The 12,302-nt window shown below is 48.1% G+C and overlaps 1 protein-coding gene across 1 annotated transcript in view; it reads left to right on the forward strand.

Moving 5' to 3' along the window:
• The window catches only part of LDLRAD3 (low density lipoprotein receptor class A domain containing 3), a 226,289-nt gene that overhangs the window by 71,822 nt on the left and 142,165 nt on the right, over positions 1 to 12,302 (forward strand). The window contains exon 4 of the mRNA XM_090034631.1: positions 1,386 to 1,532. Within this exon, the coding sequence (XP_089890757.1) occupies positions 1,386 to 1,532 (147 nt within the window). The remainder of the gene's footprint in view (positions 1 to 1,385; positions 1,533 to 12,302) is intronic.

Below are 12,302 nucleotides of genomic sequence, written 5' to 3' on the forward strand. Positions count from 1 at the left end.
GCACAAGAATATCTTAACAATCAGAAGTTGTTCTTTATTTTTTAATACATTTTCTTTCTTTTTTTTAATTTGCCTTTCCTGTTTTTTGAGTCATTGGATGCAAAGAGTAAAATTTTTAATTTGGACAGCAAAGTTTAAGGGTTAGAAATGTTGTTGTTGTTCTCACTCTCCCTCCTCCCCCCCATTCATTCCCCAGCTCCTATATATGAGAAAGCTGAGATTTTTCTTAAAATTGTCTGTCTCCAAGATATGAGGCTTTATGCAAGACACCAAATATGTTCATATCAATGTTGAGAAAGTTGGTAATAGTGAGATTGGAATGATGGAGTGGAGGCTGCTGGGAAGGGGGTTTGGACCACTGATGGGGGTTGAAGGAACGATGTCCTAGGGGATCAGTACTTGGAAGAGAGAAGGCGAAAATGGGATGAGAACCCTGGGTAGGGTTGGCAGTCTACGCAACTGAGGTGGCAAACTATGAAGGGAGGAGAAAAGCATCTTTCTTCCACCATCTGTCCCATTCATTATTATTCTGTAGTTCAGATTTGAAGCTTTACAGTACTGCTCTTCACCTTGAATCGGGGGAAAAAAGGATTCCTATCTGTGAGCTTGCATCTTCAGTTTTCTTTAACAGCTTGTTGCATACTCTCTCATGTATTTTTCCTGAAGTTTAGTAGGGTATCTGCATTTAACACTTCCAAGGGATTGAGATTACTGAGTAGAGCCACATTTGACCTGTAGACTTGGCCCTCATGCTTCCATCCTGCTCTGAAGCCCTCCTTCCATTCTAGTGCTGAATCTGCTTTCTTTGCCAGACTGTTTTAATGTGCCAGCTGCCTTTCTTGCCTGTGAACAGATGTATGCCAGGGGACTAGATTAAGACCAGGAAGCTCACTTCTAATTTTCACTAGCAGTACTGTATTTAAAACTAAATTGAAAAGCTAGTATGCATTAACCAACAAACCATCTAGTTCCCAGCCCCTGGGGGATAGAAGAATGTTTTGCAGACAAAATACTAATCAGGCAGAATTATGGGGATTTGGAACCCAATTTGTAGCCTTCTTTGGTTTTACATGGGTGTATGCCTTAGAAAAGAGGAGAAGCAGCCCAGAGATCTCTATAATTTGGGAAAATCCCACAGGATGTAGTGGGTGGGAATGAGGGAGGGGAAGATGGTGCTTCTGGGTTGGAGAGCAGTAGTGAAGAGTAAAACCTTTCAAGGAAGCAGGTTCCCTGAAAATCATCATGTGTTTTAATTCTTCCACTGGTGAGCAGCAGCAGCATTGGCTTTGCGTTTGTCTGTTTATATCAGTGGACTACAACTTAAGAAGTTAAAGTCACTTCTGTAAATCATGTGGGATCTTTTCTTTTTGTCCCTTCTTTTGCAGATAGCCAGCTGTTGCCTGGAAACAACTTCACAAATGAATGTAATATTCCTGGAAACTTCATGTGTAGTAACGGGCGCTGTATCCCGGGGGCCTGGCAGTGTGATGGGCTGCCCGACTGCTTTGATGAAAGTGATGAAAAGGAATGCCGTAAGTTGTCACTGCCATTATCGTTGCACATTTTTATCACATGGCTCTTTTAGGTATCATTATATTCTTTGCTTTGATACGGATTCTTTTAGTGATGAAGCATCTGCTGGACTGTTAATCTTTCAGTTAGTGATGATATACTCTGAAAATGCCTTTGATTCCAGAGCTCCCAAGCTCCTAATGTGGTTAAACCTCATGTCAGTCCTGTGATGTAGATACCTTACCAGGCTTGCCGAACATATGGCCTGTGGGCCGCCATGTGACCTGCTGAGGCATTTTCTGTGGCCCGCAGTGCTGCCATGGGAAACAAAAGTAAACGCTGTTTACTTTTGTTCCCATCCCTTGTCCTTCCCCCAACCCCTCAGCAGCTTCCTAATGGCTGCTGAAGGGCTGGGGAAGGGGCAAGGTTCCCACTCGCACCGCGTCAGCTTGACGTTGCCGATGCGGTACGTGTGGGAAGAGGAGTAGCCATGTGCCGCTTGGGACAGGATGAGCCCAGCCGGAGCAGCGGGGCCTGAGATGCATTTTCCCCCTACCTGTGTTGGTCAGTCCCAAGTGGCATACGGCTCCGCCGCCACTTCTGCTGGCTGGTGCCGACATGGGTGGGTCTGTCCCATTCAGAGCAGCATGCAGCTGAAGCCGGCTTCCCACATGCTACTGGGGATGGGAGGAGTCTGGCCAGGTCTGCACCAGCCAGCAGAAGTGGCAGCAGAGCTTTGTGCCGCTCAGGATGGGATGAGCCTGGCAGGGTCTGAGATGCATTTTCCCCCTGCCTGCACCGGTCAGTCCCAAGTGGCACACGGCTCCGCAGCTGCATCTGCTGGCCGGTGCCGACCCAGCTGGGCTCCTCCCATCCCCGGTAGCACTTGGGAAGCCGGCTTCAGCTGTGTGCTGCTCCAGATGGGACAGACCCGCCTGGGTCAGCACCAGCCAGCGGAAGTGGTGGCAGAGCCGTGTGCCACTCGGGACTGACCAGTGCAGGTAGGGGGAAAGTGCAGCTGAGCCCCTGCTGCTCCGGCTGGGCTCATCCTGAGGTTCATTTAATATTTATAAAATGCTTGGAGAGCCCCACATAGATACACTGCATAGAAATGCAAAATATATTTTGACTTATTTGGTTGGCACCTTGGGCTGAGATTTTCAAAGCTGAGTCAAAAGGCCAACTTCCATAAAAATGAATGGGATTTAGAGGGCTCCAAATCTTTTATGACAACTTTGTAACATGCCTATCTACCTCTTTTTGCAAATCTCAGCCATAATTTGGAAGCTCAGCCAAAGAACATAAGAGCTTCTGAACATAAGAGCATAAGAAGTGCCATGCTAGGTCAGCCCCATGGTCCACCTTGCTCAGTATCCTGTCCCGAACAGTGGCAGAGGTGGATGCTATAGAGGGAGAGTTTTGAACTGGTTAGACCCATATCATTGTCACTTACTGCAACTTCATTGGTGTCAAAGGTCACATGACATCGCTTCCTGATGTGATACCACTTCCTGTGAGGTCTTTGAATATGGCTCGCCAGCCCACTGGGTGATAAAAAGTTCATGATCCAGCCCCACATTCAAAAAGGTTGGACACCCCTGCCTTAAACCCATGGTTATATTAAGAAAAACTTACCTGTGTTTTTGTACTGAGCAGACTCGATTTCAGTGGGCTGCCCTCTGCATAGGCATGTAGGTGAAATAAAAGGCATATGCATGACACTTGGGATGGAGCAGGAGGTGGCTCTCCTATCTTTTTTCGCCCATTTAGACCAGTAAGTTATTGGTTGGGGCATTTACTGAGAGAGCCAGTAGACCTGGGTTCTGGCCAGCCCTCACCAAGAGGGAGTTGCATCTTTCCCCCTTTCCAGCCAAATGATCTAGTTACCAGGCTACAGGCTGTGCATTGTTCAGAGCACTTTCTTCTGAACAGTGACCATTAGCACAGAGATACTACTCCTCTCTTTAACACTGTAAGTGTGCTATTTTTTATTTAAGAATCTTTCCTTCTGAAACTCCTGTCTTTAGGAAGAGAAGCAATGGTTCCTGTATCTCCCCAACTTACTTTTCATATCATTTAAAAACATCTCTTAGGCTTTATCTATGATTCTTATTTTTTTCTCTTCCTTCATAACCTGAGCTTGAGAAGGTAGGTACTCATTCTCTAGAAAGGTATCAAATAAGTTTAAGATTTTTTTTTCCTTTATTTTTTTTAATAGGAACCCCCCTCCCTCCCCCAATCTCTTCCTCTGCAGCATTTTGAACCATAGGAGCTAATGACAGCCTCTGGGAATCTAAGCTGAGTCTCCTGTGTAATTGCATTTTCTTTTAAAAAAAGAAGGCTTTTATTTTAGTTGGTATGAAGCTTGGCATATTAGCTAGCTTAGTTAGTGTGATGGTTGGCATTCTATTCAGAAAACAAGACTGTACAGTCCGTGGGTACAGATTTGTGATTAAAAACTATACAGGAAGATCAAACTAGAAAAGGTTCAGTGAGATTCTAAAATGGGTTAAAATTAAAAAAAAAAAAAATTCACAGCTGTCAGCTTAAATGTAAAGGGGCCACATTTGTTTGACCTCCTTGATGCTTTTATTCATCTTAAACCCTGTTGTAAGAAGCTTACCTTTACAGTTTATTTCCAAGTCATTATTCACTCTCCTTATATGTGCACTGAAAGAAGGAAGAGCTTCAGCTAAATTCATCAGATTAGAAATAACACGTCTGGTCAAATGCTATTCTTTCATTAACCCTCCTGGGTTTTTCTGCCTCACTGAAAGTAAAAGAGCTTTACCTACTGTACAGTGAGAATTCACCTAATTGCTGACATAGCCAGTAAACTAATTTTATTTACTTTTATTGCTTTCCATTAGAAGTGCCTGTCTAAGATACCGGACATATTTTCCAGTCTTTTATAAAACATCAGGTTTTGACCTGCCGCATCTTTCCACCAAGTCAGTTTTGTGACGAAACGGTGGTAATAAATATTAATACTGTGTCTTAGCCATTAGAATGTAAGTTCCTATTAAGGGACAGTCCTTGACTCATTAATATATATAACACCTAGTGCTCTGCATCTTAGCTTTCACTTGGAGGCTTTTGGTTCTAATGTAAGATGATGATGATTAAGAATGGGATAATAATGATTAAGATGCCTTTCTGAGCTCACCATGTCCATCAGTTATGCATACAGAAGTTGTCATTGGTGTATATCATACCTTTCCAAGCTTGGTGCGGCCCACTGTGCTTCCATGCCACAGACTGTCAGACCAAAAAGTGATTTTTAAAACTAGTTGAACTAAATGCTATTTGTCCTATAAGATATTTATAGGATGCAACCTTGGATGCTTTCTCCTTTTGCTGAGAACTTTGTCATTCTCTGCAGTTCTTTCCCCCTGGCTGTAAATAGACTCTTCATAAAATATCACCAGCCTGGAGTTAGCGCTTATTTGTTCATGTATCAGTAATAGCCAAATGTGCTTTGTGACCACCTCCATTCAGCTGCTCTCTTTAGCAGGAATTGGCTGAATCCAAGTGAGATGAAGGCAGTAATGAACACAGTAACTGACAATAAAATTTAAATAGCTGTAAAACCACAGTTCATAAAATTATTTTTTTTCTTTGGGTAAATTACAGTGAACTCCTCAGATCAAAGTTCTGCGCTGTGATCATGCATTTAGGTTTTCACAGAATTGTCCTCTCCAGGTTTTTTATTTAAATAATACTCTTCAGCTCAATTGGACTAACAAACAGATTTTTGGTTGAGTGTCCTTGTGGGCCTGCCCAAACGAACAAAGATAATTAGGCTGTTCTTTCCTCTTCCTGTGTATTTATCTGCCAGCTGATCCCCTGCAGGAATGTAAAATTAGCATGGAAGAGAGAACTGGGAGAGCAAATGATTCATATCCTGCACTGGCCTGCTGTTGAGAGGTCGGAGAAGCCAAAAGCAGAAGGGAGGTATTTGAATTCTTAGACCTCTGTGAGCTAAATTGATCTTCATGTGGGCAAGATGGATCCAGTGACACATCCCAAACCTTTCAGGAGCTTGGGGTTTCCCTTTTCCTTAGTCTGGTGGCTCCTAGGCTGCATTAAAACTAAAGAGACACAACAATTATATTGCTGTCAAAGGACACGAAACAAGCTGTTATGTCTGCTTGATTCTGTAGTGATATAGAATCATAGAATCAATGAGTCGGAAGGGACCTGGACAGATCATCGAGTCCGACCCCCCCGCCATGGGCAGGAAGGAGCACTGGGGGTGGGAGGGGTCATAAGACCCCAGCCGGGTGCCTATCCAGTCTCCTCTTGAAGATCTCCAGGGAAGGTGAGAGCACCACCTCTCTGAGAAGCCCATTCCAGGCTCTGGCCACCCTTACAGTGAAGTGGTTCTTCCTAATATCTAACTTAAACCTCTCCTCCCTCAGCTTGTGGCCATTGTTCCTAGTGACTCCAAGGGTGAACAGACTTTCCCCGAGTCCCTGCTGCTGGCCGCTGATAAGGTTGTAGGCAGCCACAAGATCCCCCTTCAGTCTCCTCTTGTGGAGACTGAAGAGATTCAGGTCCCTCAGCCTCTTCTCATAGGGCTGGCCATGGAGGCACCCAACCATACGAGTGGCCTCCTCTGGACCCCCTGCAGGTTCTCCACGTCCTTCTTGAAGTGCGGCGCCTAGAACTGGACACAGTGCTCCAGCTGCGACCTGACCAGTGCCGCATAGAGGGGGAGTAAGACCTCTCTAGACCTATTAGTGATGCCCCTGTTGATGCATGACAGGGTGCGGTTGGCTCTGCCTATTGCTTTGTTGCATTGGTGATTCATTCATCCTGGAGTCAATCCTGACTCCAAGATCCCTCTCTGCCTCTGTACTGCTGAGAGGGTCATCCCCTAACCTATAACCATAACGCTGGTTCCCTCTCCCCAGGTGCAGCACTCTGCACTTGTCCTTGTTGAACCACATCCTGTTCAGATCCATCCACTTCTCTAACCTATCCAGGTCTGCCTGAATGAGGTCCCTGCCTGCCAGTGTATTCACTTTACTCCACAGCTTGGTATCATCAGCGAACTTGAACAGGGTGCTCTCCACACCCTCGTCCAGGTCTCTAACGAAGATATCGAACAGCACCAGCCCAAGGACCGAGCCCTGGGGGACTCCCCTGCCCACACCCTCCCAGGTTGACATCAACCCGTCCACCACCACCTTCTGCGTGCGCTCCTGGAGCCAGTTTGCCACCCATGTGACTATGCATTCGTCACTGCCGCAGTCCCTCAGCTTGCCCACCAGACTTGGGTGGGATACTGTGTCGAAGGCCTTCTGGAAGTCCAAGAAGATGACATCGACTTCCTCCTTCACATCTGACCAGGTTAGTCAGGCAGGATCAGCCTTGCATGAACCCATGTTGGTTACCCCTCAACATCACTTCCCCTGCAGGGCTCTCATAAATGTGGCCCTTGATAATTTTTTCAAAGACCTTCCCCAGGATAGGAGTGAGGCTGACTGGCCTGCAGTTGCCAGGCTCTTCCTTTCTCCCCTTCTTGAAAATAGGGACCACATTGGCCCTTTTCCAGTCCTCAGGGACTTGGCCCGAGCACCAGGAGTCCTCAAACAGTCGTGCCAATGACTCTGCAATGACACCAGCCAATTCCCTCAGCACCCGCGGATGAAGGTCATCCAGGCCCGCTGACTTGGACATATCTAAGCCCTCCAGGTAATCCTTAACTAAGTCTGAACTAACAGTCAGGGGACTTGCATCCTTCCTGGGCCTCTCTATGCTATCACCCGAGAGCACCCCGTTGTCAGCAGACAGGAACACGGAGGCAAAGAACTTGTTGAAGAGTTCTGCCTTCTCTCGTGCGTCCATCGCCATCTGCCCTGCCCTGCCCGGCCTCGTAGGGGTCCAATGTTACCCTGAGACTTCTTGCTACCTATATACTTGAAGATGGACTTTTTGTTATCCTTAATCCCCGAAGCTAATCTAAGTTTTATTGCTGCTTTAGCCTCCCTTACCAAATCCCTACAAGCTCAAGTCAGGGAGGTGTACTCCTCCTTTGTCTCTGCCCCCTGCTTCCACCGCCAGTACACTTTTTTCTTTGCCCTCAGACCAGCCTGGATATCCATGCTCAGCCATGAAGGTTTCTTGGACCCTTTTCCCGCCTTCCTGTGCAGAGGAATTGCGTCCTACTGTGCCCCAAGGATAGCCTCCTTGAGGAAGGACCACCTTTCCTGGACCCCCATACTATCTACCCCCTGGGCTCCGAGTGCCTCCCTGACTACTGCCCTGAGCACATTGAAGTTGGCTTTCGTAAAGTCAGGCATTTGCGCTGTGCTAGTTACCCTCACCACCTTTCTCTGAATAGCAAACTGGATCATTTCATGATCACTGTCTCCTAGCCTCCCTTGTACTAGCACATCCCCCACCAGGTCATCCCCAGAGGCTAACACCAGATCCAGTATGGCATTTCCCCTAGTGGGGACGAGTACCTTCTGCACGAGGTGTAGGTCCTGTACGCATGTGAGAAACCTTAGTGAGTGGCTAGACCTGGCTGACTGCTCCTCCCAGTTGATGTCAGGGTAATTCATATCACCCATGACCACAACATCCTTTGCACAAACGGCCTCCCCCAGCTGCCTGGAAAATTCCAGATCCAGCTCTTCCTCCTGATGTGGTGGCCTGTAGTAAATCCCTACCACCAGATCCCTCTCCCCCCGCCCTCCTTGAAGTTTGACCCACAGGGTCTCAGTTAAGCCTTCCTCTGGTCCCATTTGGAAGGTAGAACTGGTATACTGTTCCCTAACATAGAGCACAACCACCCCACCTTTTTTCCCCTTCCTATCTCTTCTAAACAACCTATAGACCTCTATGTCTAATGCCCAGTCAAATGTTTCATCCCAACATGTCTCCACTAGGCCAACCAGGTCGATTTTACTACTTGCAAGCAGGAGACCAAGCTCCTCCTGCTTGTTCCCCATGCTTGTTGCATTAGTGAACAGACACCTTAATCTCCCCGTGGGAGCCCTGGGCACCCCCGCTTCCTGAGAGACAACTGGTCCCTTGGTATATACCTGAGCTCTTACCTGGGCAGGTCCTACACTTGGTTGAGTTTTTTCTTGCTCCTGTGGATCCTCATCCCCTGACAAACTTAGTTTAAAGCCTGCCGGTGGAGGTCAACTAGCCTGTAAGAAAACAAACTCTTACCTTTGGGGGAGAGATGGAGACGATTACGCCCCAGGATGCCCTCTGCTCTGAAGTGTGGGTCGTGGTCCTGGAAGCCAAATCCGGTGTGACGACACCAACTCCGGAGGCACCAATTCACCTCCCGGATGCAGGTGCTCTGCCACTGACGGCCTCCACTAACCGGGAGGAGGGACGAAAAGACCACCTGGGCCCCCGACTCTCTAAGCTTGGCCCCCAGAGCCCTGTAGTCATCCATGATCTGGTCCAGACTCCTATATAAGCAGTAGCAAAACCGCCTCTTCCAGGGGTCAGAATTAGGGTGATTTAGCTCACCAGTGTCATTACAGGATTGCGCAGGCCTAGCAGTTACAGCAGGTCTGAAGCAGCTGTCCCCCTCCCCTTTTAAAGCAGCTAAAATGTATGTGTCCTAGATGTTCATGTCCTAATGTTTGCCCTTGAGGAACTCCTTTAGTTACCCTCGGGATATATCAATTCTGGTGGCTGAGCCAAGCTATAAGCCCATTAAACTTTGTGCTGTCCCAAGACTGTTGGCAGGCATCTGGTTATAGCTGTGCTTTTTTTTGGTACGCTTCCACTCCACCATTAACCTGGGTGATTTGTACCCAGGATTAAGTAGTTGCGTTAGCCTGACGGGGGAATGAGCACTGCTATATCAGGCTTTTAACTGTTACTCTGTCCTTGTTTCTGCAATTGCTTGTGCATGTGCCTGGGGACATATCTTGTGAAGCACTGTGCAGAAGCACTCTTAAGGTTTTTTTGTAATCAGTTATGGAGAAACTTATCTTGTCCTTCAGGGGGAATTGTAGGAAGGGCATTGGAGAGTACTCAGGTGGCTAAATCAGCTTCCTCACTGCACATAGGTGGATCTCAGCCCAAGCTTAATTGCAGTTCAACGTCTATTCCATAACCCAAGCTAATAGCACCTCTGGACTTCGGCTGTATATTTTTCTGTCTGGATAATCAGGCTTGGGGGCTAGCATGCCTTTTACATCTGGCAGAGGCAGGAAAACCTATGGAGATTGGTGATACTGACTGCTGTTTGTTTAATAAACTCTTTATGGTCCCTTGTTCACAGTTCTTGATCAGTACAGGTGTGGGATCCTGAAAAGGGTTTACGCATTGAGAGTGGCAGATGGTGGGCACAGTCCTTGTCCTGTGGCAAACAGACTGAAGTTCTCCTGATTGACTGAAGTTCAAAGCCCATGGCTGTGGTGGGGACTCCAGGAAGGAGTGAGCTGATTTATCCATGTATGAAATCATGAGTTCAGAAATGGCCATGCTACATCAGCCTTGCAATCCACTGTGTAAGTGATTGTTCCTGCCAGTGGCTAATACTAGAAGCTGAAGGAAAGGGTGCAAGAAATCCAAGACAGGAAAATCATGGAATAACTGGTGCAGTTTTTTCCCAGTCTCCATGAGCTTGGTGCTTACCTTTATTTTCTGAAACATAAAGGTTTATGTTTTTTCACCCTATTTTAATGAAGATGTGGATGTTTTATAGCTCTCTCTTATACATGTCTAATCCTGTTTAGAATTCTCCAGAGTTCTTGGCCTTAATGATAACTTGCAATCAGTCACTCCAGAAGTTCAGTATGTCATGTGTAGCTAGAGTAGAATTCATAATGTTTCCAAAAAACCTTCAGCAGTTTGGAATGGGCTGGTTCCTAAGGGGTGGTGACACAGGAGCCACTAATGTGGTCAGTTTCTTGATAGAGAGGACTGGAATTGAATTAAGAGCATGAACAGTTCTAAAGGTCTAGAATTTTCTGTAGTTAAGACATATTGATAGGTAGACTTTTTTAAATGGACCTGAAGAGCAGATTTGATTTGGTTCCTGGCTGCTACTGGCTGTGGTCAGAGCTGTTGTAAGAATGGCAGGGGACATGGGGTGGTCAAAATGCTTTTGCAGGAAATGGGAGGGGGTTATGCCAGAGTTTAAATTACCGGGGTATATAGTAAGGGTGCACCAATAAAGATTTTCTTAGCCAATACTGATAGCCGATTATTAACCAGCCATATTGGCCTATACCCATTGGATTACCGATTTACAGGAATGCAGCCAGGCAGTGTGGAGAGCAGGGCCCTGCAAGTAAGTCTCTGAAGGGGAAGGGGCATGGGGGAAGGAAGGAGCGTGGGGGGTGGCAATTGAGGCCCCCCATGGTTAGGGAGGAAATGGGGCAGGGGCTGGGAGCACTTCCCAGCCAGGGCAGTGAATGGAACCCGGCGCTGGTGCAGGTAGTGGACAGAGTTGTGGGTGGCTCGTCCAGGGGATCAGCATCTTGGTGCTTAAAAATAGCAGCAGGGGTGCTTCAAGCATCTCCCCCAGCATTTTTAAGTGCAGGGATGCTTGTAACCAGAGTGGAGCCAAGCAGGGCAAGGGCAGGTGCAGGCTGCCTTCTGTGGGCTTGGGTCTTTCCACTCTGTTGTCTTTCCCCTGGGGGTCCTGTGTCGGCCATTCACCTCCTGCTTGCCCGACAGCTGGAGGCACAAACTTACCTCTCCCACCGCTGCCAGGCAAGCAGGGCACAAGCAACTGGTGTGGGGCTCCTGAGTGAAAGCAGCAGAGTGGAGAGCCCTGAGCCCACAGAGGGCAGCCTGCATCCACCCCACACACAAATCTGGGGGGTGGGGGTACATGCCCCCCCGGCCTCTCCTGAAGGGTGTGTGCAGCGGCAGGAAGCTGCCCCTCTTGTTGCCCCCCTGCCCCCAATGCCCCCTGGACACAACCCACCCATGGCTCCGTCCTGCTCCTTGCCCCAGCCCTGGGTCCCATTCACCACCTTGGCTGGGCAGCACCCCCAGCTCCTGCCCGGCTCCCTCTCTTACCATAGGGCCACGATCTACACCAGAGGGTCCAGAGGAGGGCCACTCACATGATCAGGGGGCAGCAGGGCAGGCCTTATGAGGAGAGGCTATGAGACCTGAACCTGTTCGGCCTCCACAAGAGAAGGCTGAGGGGGGATCTAGTGGCCTGTTACAAACTAGTCAGGGGGGACAAGCAGGCATTGGGGGAGTCCTTGTTCCCCTGAGCACTCCCAGGAGTGACAGGAAATAATGGTCACAAGTTAGCAGAGGGTAGATTCAGGCTAAACATCAGGAGGCGCTACTTCACTGTCAGGGTGGCTAGGATCTGGAACCAACTTCCAAGTGAAGTGATGCTGGCTCCTACGCTGGGGATCTTTAAAAGGAGGCTGGATGAACACCTTGCTGGAGTCATTTGAACCCAGTACTCTTTCCTGCCATGGCAGGGGGTCAGACTTGATGATCTGCTCAGGTCCCTTCTGACCCTACCAACTATGAAAGTATGAATGGAGAAACTTGCAGAATTCGCAGTTTTGAAAATTGCTCTCTGCAGGCTGGCAGATTTCCAACCTGCAAGGGGCTGGAAGGGAGTGGGAGGAAGGTGGTTTGGCAAGTTTGGAGAGCAGCTCCTGCAGGTAAGTGTTGGGGTAGAGTTTGAGACCTTCCCCCTACACATAGGAAGGGAGTTGGCCAGGGATGGCAGTGTGTGGGGCTTGAGGCCCCAGTGCATGACTTCAGGGCCCTAATGCAGAGTGGATGGGGCCACAGGCAGCTCATCTGAAGGGCAGGGTGGGTGGATC

Source organism: Crocodylus siamensis, chromosome 2 (assembly GCF_052110815.1).
Source record: "Crocodylus siamensis isolate JL-2025a chromosome 2, ASM5211081v1, whole genome shotgun sequence".
NCBI classification, from domain to species: Eukaryota; Metazoa; Chordata; order Crocodylia; family Crocodylidae; genus Crocodylus; species Crocodylus siamensis.